General features: G+C 39.8%; 1 protein-coding gene across 1 annotated transcript in view; it reads left to right on the top strand.

The window, feature by feature from the left end:
* The window catches only part of PDZRN3 (PDZ domain containing ring finger 3), a 280,426-nt gene that overhangs the window by 244,691 nt on the left and 21,505 nt on the right, over positions 1–14,230 (top strand). Inside the window, exons 4-5 of the mRNA XM_021007579.2 lie at positions 4,676–4,923; positions 9,925–10,012. Of these exons, the coding sequence (XP_020863238.1) occupies positions 4,676–4,923; positions 9,925–10,012 (336 nt within the window). The remainder of the gene's footprint in view (positions 1–4,675; positions 4,924–9,924; positions 10,013–14,230) is intronic.

The raw sequence follows: 14,230 nt of genomic DNA, 5'->3' as shown, positions 1-14,230 counted from the left end.
ATTTGAACCCAGATTCTCTGATTCTCTTAGCAAGTAAGCTCCATGAGGGCATTAACTGTGTTCGCCTTTCTTTCTATCCCCAGTTCTTAGCACAGTGTTTAAAACATAGCAGATGTTTAATAAATATCTGTTGATTAATTACATTAGGCTCCCTTTTGCGTGGTAGCAGGAAAATTCTGAGCATATAATAAGCCACGGATAAATATTTTTAATTAAAATTTTCTTCTTGTGAACATAACCATCATCAACAGGAACAAACATTTTAATGTTCAAAGAATATTAAAGAGACTCATACAACTTCTGTTATGTACAGCTTTTAAAAAAAATACACATGTATGTATAATTGAGCAAAGTAGTGACATAGAGCAGTTGCTCTATATGAATGCATATCAAATTTGTGACAGGTTCTGTGGTGTGCGATCACTACGTCACCACTTTCCGATCCTGTTGCCAAAAACCAAAACACCATTTCTTGGAAGGTGTTTTAATACTATAGAGTCTGACAAAATATCTTAGAGGAGGAGGAGGAGTCGTCAGAAGAACTGAATTCAGGTCCTGATTTTGCAACTTTCTAGGTACATACCTTGAGTAAAAAGAGAGAATGGGAAAACTGATTATTTTTTCAAAAGACTTTTAGAAAAGTAAAAGAATATCTCAGCTAACTTTAGGTTGTGAAAGACAGAAACTGTTTTTGAGATGCACTCTTCTGCTTCAGAAGAATGAAGCATCCAGTAAATGCAGATAATGAAAGCCAGTTGGGCTGGTGGATTTATGCTCGTACAATATCCTTGGTTTTGTAGCAATTTCCATATTCAAAATTTTACTAGAACAAAAGGTGCTTGGATAGTGTGAAATATACCATTAATTCACTCTGAAGTTATCAAATTAAGGCTGAAGTGAGGGAAAAGCAGATTATGCAGGGATGTATCATTAGTCCGCATGGGAATTCCCAGACACTGTCTTCTTCTCGCCGTAGTGTTCAGCTCTCATGTTCCGCCTCATTTCTTAGTTTCCCTTGTCTCTCTCCAGTCTCCCATTCCCTACCTGTCTCTCTTCTCTCCACTCTTGTTCCTACAGAGTCTCACCCCTATATTGCCTCTTCAAGTTCCTTGCAAGTTCCTATGTGCCAGGCACTGTGCTAAGCTCTTCACAATTATCTCATTTGGTCCCCACAACAACCCCGAGAAGTAGGTGCTATTATTAATATCCCCATTTTATTAATATCCCCATTTTACAGATACAGAAATTGAGGAAAACAGATTAAAATGTCACAGAGCCAATAAGTGCCTGAGGCCAGATTTGAACTAAAGTCTTCCTGCTTCCAGGCCCTGTATTCTGCCCACTGCCCCATCCTAGCTGCTTCATAAGTCAAAGAATTATAGGATCAGAGATCTGAAGGGACTTTAGGATCCATCTAGTGAGTAGATTCTTGGCCTAGACTCTAGTCCAAGTGCCCCCATTTATAAATGGAGAAACTGATTCTTAGAAGTCAGAATTAAGGTCACCCAGCCAATAAGACACCATAGTGGGATTTGAACCCAGATCCTCTGGTTAGTTCTTTCTATTGTATCACACTACAGAGAAGGCAGCCTCACCACCACCATCATTAATGCTCTGTATCTTTCCCTCATTACTTCACACTCTGAGCAGCCTGAGTATGACCTACATATAGTCTTTGGCTCCTGATGGCCCCTCAAGATTCATTTACTCTGTGACTTGAGGTGGCAAGTTTGGAAAATCACCATAGTAAGACAGCCGTGTCCCCCTGTGATTCCGGATGGACAGATTTCTGTGGTTGAGCCCTAAGCTTATTTACTGGTACATTTCAGCAATTTGTGACCACAGCTCCTTTTGCCCAAAGCCATCATCAGTGAAAGTAAATTACTTAAATGGATTGAATCCAAATCATTAATACTTACTCTGCTGTTCTAATTTAGTTAAGGCTTCATTAAAGGGAAAGATCCCATCATCAATTCTTCAACCCAACTGTTATTTACAAGGCATTCGTGCAAAGTTGCCAATTCAGAGTTCTCCTTGTCCCAGTAGGCCCTGAGTTAATGTATTTAAGATAAAATAGAAAAACAGCTGCAAGAATCAATGTCCATGTTCTGCTTGGACAAGTAGAAACAGAAGGAAGTTCTCTGCATCTTACTCACACAGACAGCTCAAACAACTTGCAAGCTTTTTAAGTAAAAGAGAGTTATTATAAATGAAATGTGTGCCAGATAGCATCCACTAAATGCACTAATGTGAAGAATGAGCTTATAAATTATAATAATCTTGAAAGACTCGGCCCAAAACAGAGTTAAAACAAATATCCTTCAGTGTTAAATGACTCTTAGGGAACATATTGTTCATCCAAGAGAATTAAGGAAGCTAAAGAAATTCGTGGCAGGGACAGGTTGTGTGGTGTGTGATCACTACATCACCACTTTCCGATTTTGTTGCCAAAAATCAAAACACCATTTCTTGGAAGATATTTAAATACAATAGAGTCTGACAAAATATTTTAGAGGAGGAGGAGGAGGAGTCAGAAGAACTGAATTCAAGTCCTGATTTTGCAACTTTCTAGCTACATGACCTTGAGTAAATAACATAACCCCCGAGCCATTCTTTTCTCAACTATTAACATGGGAATGTAACTTTGTGTTACATAACTCTACAAGGTTGTTATGAAGATCAAAACTTCTGCTTTATAACTATAGATTTCAATGTATATATACACACGCAAGTATACATATACACAAATATTATATGTATACACACTTGTGTATATGTATATACGTGTGTGTATATATACATTTATATATACATGTATGTATGTGTGTTTGTTTATATGTATATATGGAACTATCATCTCATTGATGATCATACTGGTAGTTAAACCATCCACCCAAGCAGATCATACTCCATCTATGCCTGCACATCTTATGTTACTCTTGGCTGTGTTTTGGGGTCCATTTTTGTGTTTTCTTTTCATGAATTGCATGGATGCTGATGGAATATGCCAATTGTCCATGACTTACATCTTCCTCATGCCCCATGATCAATATCCTATTTTCTAATCATCTTTTTCTCAGATGACATCCTTTGCCCTGCTTCTTTTAAATAATTCTTCATTTGTAATGGGTTTCAGCCAGCTCGTACATACAGTGCACCTCTCCATCACCCTCTGGAGGATCCTTATCTCCAGCTCTCGGGCATCTGTAGTGTTCAGTGACTCAACGTGATATGGCATTACCGGAAGAATAATGGTGTTAGGCCTTTGTTTCAAAGAAATGCTTTGTATCATTAAAAGAACATTACAATTTTCCAAAGTCCTCTTTCTGTTCGATTTGGGGCCTAACTCAATGTCAATAGACAATGTATATCCAAGAAGTATATGTTTATAAGAGCAGAAATTTAACAGAAGGTTTCCTCTTGATTCTTGGCAGGGAATAGGAGGGATGAGTATTTAATTAATAAACTGCTTACACAAGTGAACTATTCTATGCCTAGATCAACAAGCATTTATTAACATGTGCTAAGCATTGTTCAGAAAGACAGAATCAGACCCTGCCCTCAAGGGGATCGCATTCTGCCCCAGCTATGAGGTCTGAGGTCAGTATATGCAACTCATTATAACAGAATGTTCTGGGATTTAACAGGGGAAATTAAACTTACATCCATATAGCAAGGCCTTTCCACACATCTATTGCTGGTACCTTGCTGCCCGTCCACAATTACCTGTATTCTCTTTGTTTATATTTTTACAAACATACAAGAAAATATAAAAATATACTGAAAGGTACATTCAAAGTTTTTCAAGTGTAGGAACCTGCAGCTGAGGGGATCAGGAGTGGCCTACTATAGGAGGTGGCATTGAGCTTAGCATTGAAGGAAGCTAAGGTTTCTGGGAGGCAAGGGTGACAGGAGAGTGCATTGCAAACATAAAGAATAGTCTGTGCAAAGGCCTAGAAATGGGAAATGAATGAACATGTATGAGTAATAATAAGTCACCTACTTTGACTAGAATAGAGATGTTATGAAAAAGAATCGTGTATAATGATACTAGAAACCAATTAGAGCCAGATTGTGAAGGGTTTTAAATATCAAACACAGGAGTTTTTATTGTATCCTCCAGACAGTAAGGAATCTGAGCTTCTCAGACCCGTGCTGTAGGAATATCAATTTGGCAGCTGTTTGGAGCATGAAATGGAAGGGGGACCCCTTGGCAGGGAGACCAGTTAGGAGGCTGCTGCAGTAAGTTAGGTGAGAGATGGTGACTAGAGCCACATGGATGGAAAGACAGAAATCGATGGAAGAGCTGTTATGCCAATAGAATTAAAAGGCTTTGGCAATGGTTTGGCTATGAGGGGTAAGGGAGAGAAGAGTCAAGCTTATGAAAATGAAGTGACTTCTGCTGCATCCATGTTTACCCATCTTTAACTTCCTTGTCATTTAGCATCAATATTGCGGGTCAATGGAAAGAGTACTAGATGTGGGTTCAAACCCTCCCTATTCCACTGCCTACCTTTGGAGCCTTGGGGTCCACTTGTTCAACTGCAAAATGAGGGGTCTGAAGTAGATAGCGCCCATTGTCCCTTCAGGCTCTAAACTGTTGATCCTGGAAACACCAATCAAGTTTCGTCATTGGTTTAAAGTTTAATTTTTGTCTCCTTAACTTTTTTAACAGGTGAATGGGAAAGACTTATCCAAAGCAACCCATGATCAAGCTGTGGAAGCTTTCAAGACAGCCAAAGAACCCATTGTCGTCCAGGTCTTAAGGCGGACCCCTCGAACAAAGATGTTTACTCCTTCACTCGACTCCCAGCTGGTGGACATGGGCACCCAAACGGATATCACCTTTGAGCATATCATGGCGCTGACTAAGATGGCATCCCCCACCCCACCAGTGCTGGATCCGTATCTCTTGCCTGAAGAGTAAGTAATGAAACCATAAATTACTGAAAATGTGACTTGTTATATTTATTACATCATCAAATCATTACAGCTTTATTTTTTCCTTCCATGTGGAAAAAAAATTAATGCTTCTTGTAATTTTCCTTTGAGTTGCTTCTGTTTAACTTTATTGTTTATAGAGGCAATAAATCGTAGCCTGCTCTGAACTGTTCCGTTCTGTTCCCACATATTAATTACTTTATTATAACCCTGAAGCAGAGTTACTCACATTATATTCTAGGAGCAAAATTACTTACAAGTGTTGTCAAAGAAGCTTCAGAATAAAATTTAATCACTCCAAATGATAATTTGAGGATTTTGTATTTACAGCTCAGAGAAATGATCTTTATTTGTTTAAAGGCATATGCACACAGTATGAAAAAGCCCCTCGAGGTGATAGATTTTGCTTTCTTTTGACCCCATTTCAAGCTTGCATCCATCTTACATGCATTTGCGACCCATGTTCTACTAACCCAAATCGCCACGTCTTTCTGCCAAAGGTCATTGATCTAGAGCCGGAAGGGACCTGAAAGATTATCTAGTCCAAGGACCTCCATTTACATATGAGGAAAGCAATGGTGCAATGATTTGCACAGTCATGTTGGACATATGTGCCAGAGTCAGGATTTGAATCCAGGTCACCTGAGACTTTCCTCCATAAAAGTCCTAGGGAAGACTGCCTAGGCTAAAATAATTACGAAGTTGCCTAGGAAAAATGAGATTTTGTTATTTTCTTGACTGAACAACTTGCCTGCAGTAGTATCATATTTTCTTTATGCATCAATTTTTCAATCTGTTCGGAAGAATAAATTGCTATACATTTTACTTCTTGTTTGTTTTTCTGAGAAGGGTAGGGTCCCAGCAGGAAGAGACAGAAAGAGAAATTCCATTTAAAATAACTACAGATATTATAAAATACTTGAGATTCTCCCTGCCAAGACAAACTTAGGGACTACATGAACATAATTACAAAACACTTTTCACACAAATAAAGACAGATCTAAACAATTGGAGAAATATTAATTGTTCATGGGTAGGCCAAGCCAAAAGGGCAGCTAAGTGGTGCAGTGGATAGAGAGAGTGCCTGGCCTGGAGTCAAGAAGACTCATCCTCATGAGTTCAAATCTGGCCTTAGAAAATTGCTAACTATGTGACCCTGGGCAAGTCATTTAACCCTGTTTGCTTCAGTTTCCTTTTCTGTAAAATGAACTGATGAAGGAAATGGAAAACCACTCCAGTATCTTTTGCCAAGAAAACCCCAAATGGGGATCACAAAGTGACATGACTAAAATATGACTGAACAACAAGGCCAAGCCAATATAATAAAAATGACAATTCTAACTAAATTAATTTACTTATTCAGTTCTATACTAATGAAACTACCAAAACATATTTTATAGAGCTACAAAAAAATAATAACAAAATTCATCTGGAAGGACAAAAGGTCAAGAATATCAAGGGAATCAATATGAGAAATGTGAAAGGAGGTGGCCTAGCACATTTCAAACAATGTTACAAAGTAGTAATCATCAAAACAATCTGGCACTGGCTGAGAAATAGAGCGGTGGATCAGTGTAATAGTGTAGGTACACAGTACTCAGTAGTAATTAACCATAGTAATCTAGTGTTTGATAAACCCAAAGAGCCGAGCTTTGAGGATAAGAATTCACCATTTAAAAAAATTGCTGGGAAAGCTGGAAAGTGGTTTGGCACAAACTAGGAACAGACTAATATCTCACACCATTTGGCAAGATAAGGTCAAAATGGGTAAATAATTTAAATATAAAGGATGATAAAGAATAAATTAGGGGAGCATAGAACATTTTATCTATAGGTATTAAGGTGAGAGTTAGTGACCGAACAAGAGGTAGAGAGGATCGCAGGAAGTAAAAATGGATGATTTTGATTACATCAAATTAAAGATTTTGCACAAACAAAACCAATGCAACCAAAATTAGAAAGAAAACAAGAAATAGGGGGCAGGGGACCAATTTATGGCAAGTTTCTCTGATCAAGATCTCATTTCTCAAATATATAGAGAAATAAGGCAAATTTATAAAAATAAGAGTCATTCCCCAATTGATAAATGGCCAAAAGATATGAACAGGCAGTTTTAGAAGAAGAAATCAAAACTATCTATAATCACTTGAAAAATGTTCCCAATCGCTATTGACTGGAGAAGTGAAAATTAAAAGTGCTGTAAAGTACCACCTCATACTTATCATATTGACTAACATTAAGGGAAAGAAAAATTAGGAATGCTGGCAGTGATGCAAAATAAACAGGGACACTAATGTACTGTTGGTGGAGTTGTGAACTGGTCCAACCATTCTGGAGAACAATTTGGAACTATGCCCAAAGGGCTATAAAGCCATGCATACCCTTTGACCCAACAATACTACTACTCAGTTTGTACCCCAAAGAGATCAAAGGAAAAGGAAAAAGACCTATATGTACAAAATATTTATAGTAACTCTTTTTGCGGTGGCAAAAAATTGGAAATTGAGAGGATGTCCATCAATTGGGGAATGACTGAACAAGTTGTGGTATATGATTGTGATGGAATACTGTTGTGCTATAAGAAATGATAAGCGGGGTGGTTTCAGAAAAATCTGGGAAGACTTATATGAACTGATGCTAAGTGAAGTGAGCAGAATCAGGAGAACATTGGACACAGTAACAGCAATAATGTGAGATTGATCACCTGTGAAAGACTTAGCTACTCTGATCAAGATAATGACCCAAGACAATTCCAAAAAGCCCATGATGAAAAATGCTATTTACCTTCAGAGAAAGGACTGATGAACTCTTGAGTGCAGATGGAAGCAGATTTTTTCACTTTCCTTATGTTTCTTGCTTTTTTTTTTTGCAACATAGCTAATATGGAAGTGTGTTTTGTGTGACTTTACATGTATAAATGATATCATATTGTTTGCTGCCTCAATGGAAGGGAAAGGGGTGGGAGTGAGGGAGAGAATTTGGAACTGAAGAGTTATTTTAAAAAATGAATGTTGAAAATAAATTAGTATTTTTTAAAAGAGAGAAGAGTAAGGAGTAGTGAGGGAGTTTAGAAGACTCTGGCTGAAGAATCTTTCTTTCAGAGCAGATCAGCACCTGCTCTGCAGATTATAATCTTAGGTGCCTGAGGCACAAAGAGAAACTAAATGAATTGCCCAGAGTCACATGAGCCAGTGAGTATTTGAGGCAAGTCTTAAACCCAGATCTTTCTGATTGTGAAACAGCGCTCTAGCCACTGTGCAACTCTGCCTCTCAAAGGCCCACTGTAGACTAAAATTGAATGTTAGTTCATTGACCAGCCTGTGCTTTCAGGCCTGGGCACAAAGAAAAATTCTTCTTATGTAAAATTCTAGGGAAATATGGACCTCAGCTGCCATACTTTTACAAGTTCACCACCACTTGAAACATGGGGAAAACTGCTCAGCCTTCTGAAACTGAGTGGTCTGACCCCAGTGATGTAAGCCTTTTGGGGGTCCAGAAGAGCCTATCAGTTTGTCAAATGGTCTTGCTCCTCGTGGTTGATGAGAAGTGTCCTTAGGCACTCAGCTGTTGAGCTGACAATGATAAGACCCTTGGAAGTGAATCCCTTCTTTCCTCCCAAGAAAAGTTACCATTACATGAGTCTGACCCCACCCCCATTCCCCAGGGGGTGATTTAGAAATGTCCAAACAGCCTCAGAGGTCAGAATGATCCAGGTTCTCAGTTGTAAGCTCAGAAGTCAGTATATCATGTCCATTACCATGGAGGGTTCTGCGATTTAATGGAGACTATTAAGCTGATGCCTGGACAGAAGGGACTAGCCATGCACTATCCTCACTGCTAAAAGCCCCACCAGGGTGAGTAGTAGAAGTGCCTAATGAGGCCAGAAAATTGAAAGCCCTTGCTTGTTTAAATGGCTATTCACTTCTGGCCTGTTGTTTCCAGCGTAAGTGCTTGGGAGGCAAGATGGGAGCCAATGGATTAGGCATTAATCTGGGAGTACTAAAGATCTAGGTCCTCAGCCAGCCAAGCTGCTAAGTCAGTACAATGGCAGCAGCCCTGCCAGGAGCCTGTATCCATATCACCATCCTCCCCCATGCCTTGGCATGATTCTGAAAGCAGGTGCCCTCCTACCTGGTGAAGCCAGAGCTAATTGGGAAAGAATGCCATACCAGCGGGAGGCGGGAGAGGTAAAGACACCTTGGCTACTCGTGCCTCTCCCCCTCCCTTTCAAAAGCAGATGAGCAGGTGCTGAGCTCCCTGTCCTGATGGCCCTGACTCTTCAAGAACTCGCTTCGTAGGGTTAGCAGCTTAACGAATGGGTTTCATGAGTCTCTCTGTATGGAATGAGACAACACGGTGCAGCGGCCCTTCACTTTTGCTCTTCGCTCTGCCTCTTCCCTTCCTATGTGACTTTGGACAAGGCATTTGACTTCTCGGGTCTGTTTCCCCATCCTAATGACTTTCAAGGTCTCTTCTGCCTCTAAATCCACACTCTGATGGTCCACGTTTCCCTCACTAAAGGGAAGCTCCTGTTCTCCTGATGCCCTAGCAGTGTTTTAATGATAGCTACATTCATGGTGTCTAGCCCAGAGAAATGCAGTGAACCTGAGAAGAGAGGAAAGCTTTAGGCTTGAGCACCTGCCTTAGGCCAAACAGTCAGCTGTGGCTGGTCTCCTATTTCATAGCCCTTCCTCTGAAATATATCTTCCTGGAAGCCCAAGTAGAGCCTCCTAATGACTAAGCAACCCCATGCCCCCCAAATGGTTCAAGATTCCATGAAGGAAAGCACTTCCCTTCCCATCAAACATCCATGAATGATATATAGAGTAGTGCCACCAAAAAAAAGAGGAAAAAACAACCCTTACATTTCCATTTGCAAACAAGCTATCACAGAGCCCTACCATGTATTTGCCACGACCCATGGAGAGGATTAATGAAAATGATGCTTGAAACAGCCGCCTAAATCTTGTTTCATCTTCTTAGGCATTCATCCGCTCATGAATACTACGATCCAAATGACTACATGGGGAACATCCATCAGGAGATGGACAGAGATGAGCTCGAACTGGAGGTATGGCCAATGTCCTTTTCTCATCTAAAACATCTGGTATCTGCTCATGAGCCGTATGTTTAAAGGAGAATACTGCATGTGCCATGCAACCTGTGTAATTTATTTTTTCCTCCCCTAAAAGAAAAAATAAACAGAAACAAAAGCTTGAACAAAGCAACTCCAAAAGGGTAAGATTTTATTTTGCTGTTTGTTATATAAACCAGTCAAGCAATAAGCCTTTATTAAGCTCTTTCTATGTACCTGGCTCTGTGCTAAGCACTGGGGATGAATGAAAAAGCAAAAGTGATCCCTGTCCTCAAGGAGCTTACATTTGAATAGAAGAGACAATATGTACATAAAGACATACATAGAAAACATCTAAGGAGTAGGTGTAATGTGGCCTTAGAAAGTAAGACATTAGTAGTTGGAGGGTGGTGAGTGAGGGTGGGAGAATGAGCAGAGCCTTCTTCAAAAACTGGCACTGAGCTGTATCTTGAAGGGGTCTGGGAATTCTCAAAGGTGGAGGGGAAGAGGGAGAGCATTGTGGTCCTAAGGGACCCCCAGTACAAATGCACAGAGATGAAGTCTCATCCATGAAGAGAGTACCACCTAGGGGCTAATATGGCTAGACTGTTAAGAGTATGGAGGGGATGTAAGATTGCTGGCAAGCTAAAAAAAAACCATCATGTTTTTCAGAGCTTTGAATGTCAAAGGAGTTTATAACTGATCCTAATGAGGTAAAAAGGAGCCATTACACCTTATTGAACAGAGGATGTGAAATAGTCAGATGTATGCTTTGGGAACATTTCTTTGGCAGCCATGGATGGTAGGATGGATTAAAGTGGAAATTATATGGATTGTTTGTGCCTGATCTGAGGCAGAGCCTCCGGAGCTCATGGTGGGCTGATCGGCCACAGCCAGATACATTCTGCCTTGACCCCAACGGAGTGATGTCATTTTGATCCTTTTTGAGAACAAAGACCACAACAACAAAGTGGAGAGAGGCTTGAGGTAGAAAGGCCAATTAAGCTGTTACAGTGGTCCTAGTGAAAGATGGAGAGCGCTCAAGACATGTTGTAGAGAATGAAATTAACAAGCTTTGGCAACTTATAAAATCTTCCACGCTTTATATTTTTGCTGCCATATTGCCTCATTTAAACTCACTACTCACTCTTCTATATAATTAAGGCTCCCCAAAATTCTCATTCTCTCTCACTCTCTCTCTCTCTCTCTCTCCCTCCCTCCCTCTCTCCCTCCCTCCCTCCCCTTCCATGCAAGGCAAGGCAAAAATAGGAGACCATGGCTACAAACCTGACCTATGTGATCACCCAATCTCCCCTTGTTGACTAATATAAATGTCATCTTGCAATTACTGTTTGTAGATCTGTAACTAACAATTTTTGCTCTTGGAGTAGATGATAGAAAATACACCCAGAGAAAAACAGGGAACGAGCCCTTCAAATGTTGAGAAGGCTGCTACTCCCAGGAGGGACCAAGGTTTTGAGTGGAGAGTTGGCACATTGTGGCATCTGGTAGCTTGATATTTTAATCAGTTATTCTTCCTAAGTAGGCACCAAGCTCATCTTAGCTTACGAGAAGGACCTTTGATTTCACAGATACGGGAACTCCTGAGAAAACTCTCTCTGCCAGTGCCCATCAGCACACCCTCTGCCACTTAGTCTTAGAAAGTTGCCTGAGGCACTGATGGGGTAAGTGGCTTGGCCAGGATGACAGAGCTAATTATGTGTCAGAGAAAGGACCCAGGGCTTCCTAACTCCAAAGCTGGCTCTCCACAGTCAGATATTCTTCCAGTGAATCTCTATTCTCATCATGGTATGCCCTTATGAATCTGATAGCCACAGATAAGAGTTTCCTGTAGAAATATAAATTATTAAAAAAATCAATATCATAGAGCTAAAAGGAGCATCAGAGGCCATCTGGTCCAAGTATCCCATTTTAGAAATGAGAAAACTGAAATCCAAAATTTATGGTGGGATTTTAACCCAAACTCTGCCAGTTCTTTTTCAAATGTTCCTCACCATTTTAATGACCATGAATGACTCCCATGGTGGTTTCTGGATACTTTTTAGTAAAATTTGGTTTCCTAATAAATACTGAGTCAAAAAAGATCTTTAAAAACTGATTTTGGAGAATTATGCTTTTTAAAAAGTTAAAGCAGATGAATTATTTCTGTACCACTCAGAGGTACCACTCAACAGCTGGAAATGGTTAACATTTTGTCCCATTTCAGAGTTGGTCATCAGGTGGCCTGAGCTGAAGCATTAATACTTTTGAAGGAGATGAATTACTTGGTAGAAAAAGGTGATCAGTTCAGTAAAAAGGCAGCTGAATAGTTGGAAACAGCTGTTCTCTGGATAGCTCTTTAAAAAGACTGAAGATATTTGTTCCAGTCTTGGAGGAGACTGAGATTAATGGTAGGGAGCAGCATTCTGACACATTCACTCTCACCTGGATAGTTGCATTTGGATTGTCCCTGAGAAATGCATTCTAACCTAAAAACACCAACACTGGTTGCATTTATTTGGGGTGGGAGGCATGGATTGGAGCAGAGAGAGTAGTTGGTGACTATAGATCTCTGAAAACATATCTGATGAATCTTCAGTGTTTATAAAACATGTTTTGAATTTAACCAAGGCTCATTTCCTAAAATGAATATGGACCAAACTAGGCTAATCACTGACTTAGTTAAAATTAAAGAGAAGACTGTCATATAAATTTTCAACTAGAGTATCATCTCTGTCGGCATCTACTGAAAGCTAGCAATATTGCCTGTTAGTTACATTTGCTGTCAATTACATGCAATGTACAACGTTTCTATATGATAATTGCTCAGTGGTTTGCTTGTCAAACCATTTTCCTCCTTAAATAAAGGATTCTTGTTCAAAGGAGGCAGGGGGGGAGACAGAGGAGAGAGAGAGAGAGAGAGAGAGAGAGAGAGAGAGAGAGAGAGAGAGAGAGAGAATATGATACCCAAGAGTATTACTTGGTGTTTCTAACAAAGAGAGATATACCAATTGTATGTTTTCATCACCTTTTTTAAAGACTTATCTAACTCTCCTTCAGGAAACAAAGATTGCTTCATTCTTTTGTCATTTAATTTTTAGCCAAGCATCAGCATCCTCTAATAAGGAGCAGAGAGAGGCAATGTAGCAAAGTGGATATAATATTGGACTTGGAATCAGGAAGACCTGAATTCAAATCCCATCTCAGACTCTTACTAGTTGTAGGACACTACTATCCCTGGGCTATTCATGTCAACTCTTTCAGCCTCAGTTTCTTCCACTGTAAAGTGGGGATAATGATACAGCCTACTGCCCCAAGTCGTTGTGAGAATCAAATGAGGTAATATTTGTAAAGCATTTACATAATGCCAGTTACATTAAGCATTTACATAATGTCAGTTATTTTTAGCAAGCAGAACATAAAGCCAAATTGAATCCACTCCTCAGAGTCCTTAATCTTTTCATCACAGGCAGAGCAGTGGTTCAGGCTGGTTAGTTTGTAGATATCATTATTCATTATAGAGAGGCAGCCTGGCATAGTGTACCTGGAGTCATAAAGATGTGGGTTTGTATCCTGCCTCTGGCAGCTCTGTGACCGTAGGCTAATCTCTTTTCTTCTCTGAGCCTCAAAATGGGCTGCATATTTCTTAGCTCACAGAGTTGTGAAGCTCAAATGAGATCAGGTATACAGAGGAGTGGGCAGACTTTAAAGTACTCTGTCAATATCTGGTGAAAGTAGCAGGAGGAAGAGGAGTTAATAATGAGGAAATAAGAATAAATAATAATAATAACATCAAAATATTCTAGAGAACTCAACCAGTGTGCTATACTGGAGCTGAACCATTTTATTGCAGACTGGCGCACAGTATCCAAGACATAAAACTGATTCATAAAAATTAGGAATAATTCTCCATCTCAAATGCTCATTATCTTCAAGCTACATGAAATGTGTTGAAATCTAACTGGGGAGGTCTAAGTCTTGAGAATGGGATGAAATACAAGGCATCCCATTGTCCTGTCTGCTGTTCGTCTTGTTCTGTATCTTCCCTCTTACATGACACCCACAAACATGTCCTATATATGTCTCACCCGTACATAGTCGTTTGGATATTATTTCCCTTATTAGATTGTGAGCTCCTTGTGGGCAGGGATTGTTTTTCTCCATGTCTCTAACACTTAGCACCATGCTTGGCACATTTAATAAAAGACAGTTGAC

This window comes from Phascolarctos cinereus, unplaced genomic scaffold, assembly GCF_003287225.1.
Source record: "Phascolarctos cinereus isolate Bilbo 61053 unplaced genomic scaffold, phaCin_HiC Scaffold_4;HRSCAF=312, whole genome shotgun sequence".
NCBI lineage: Eukaryota > Metazoa > Chordata > Mammalia > Diprotodontia > Phascolarctidae > Phascolarctos > Phascolarctos cinereus.
Note: the sequence above shows the minus strand (reverse complement) of the source record. Positions and strands in the feature narration are given on the sequence as shown.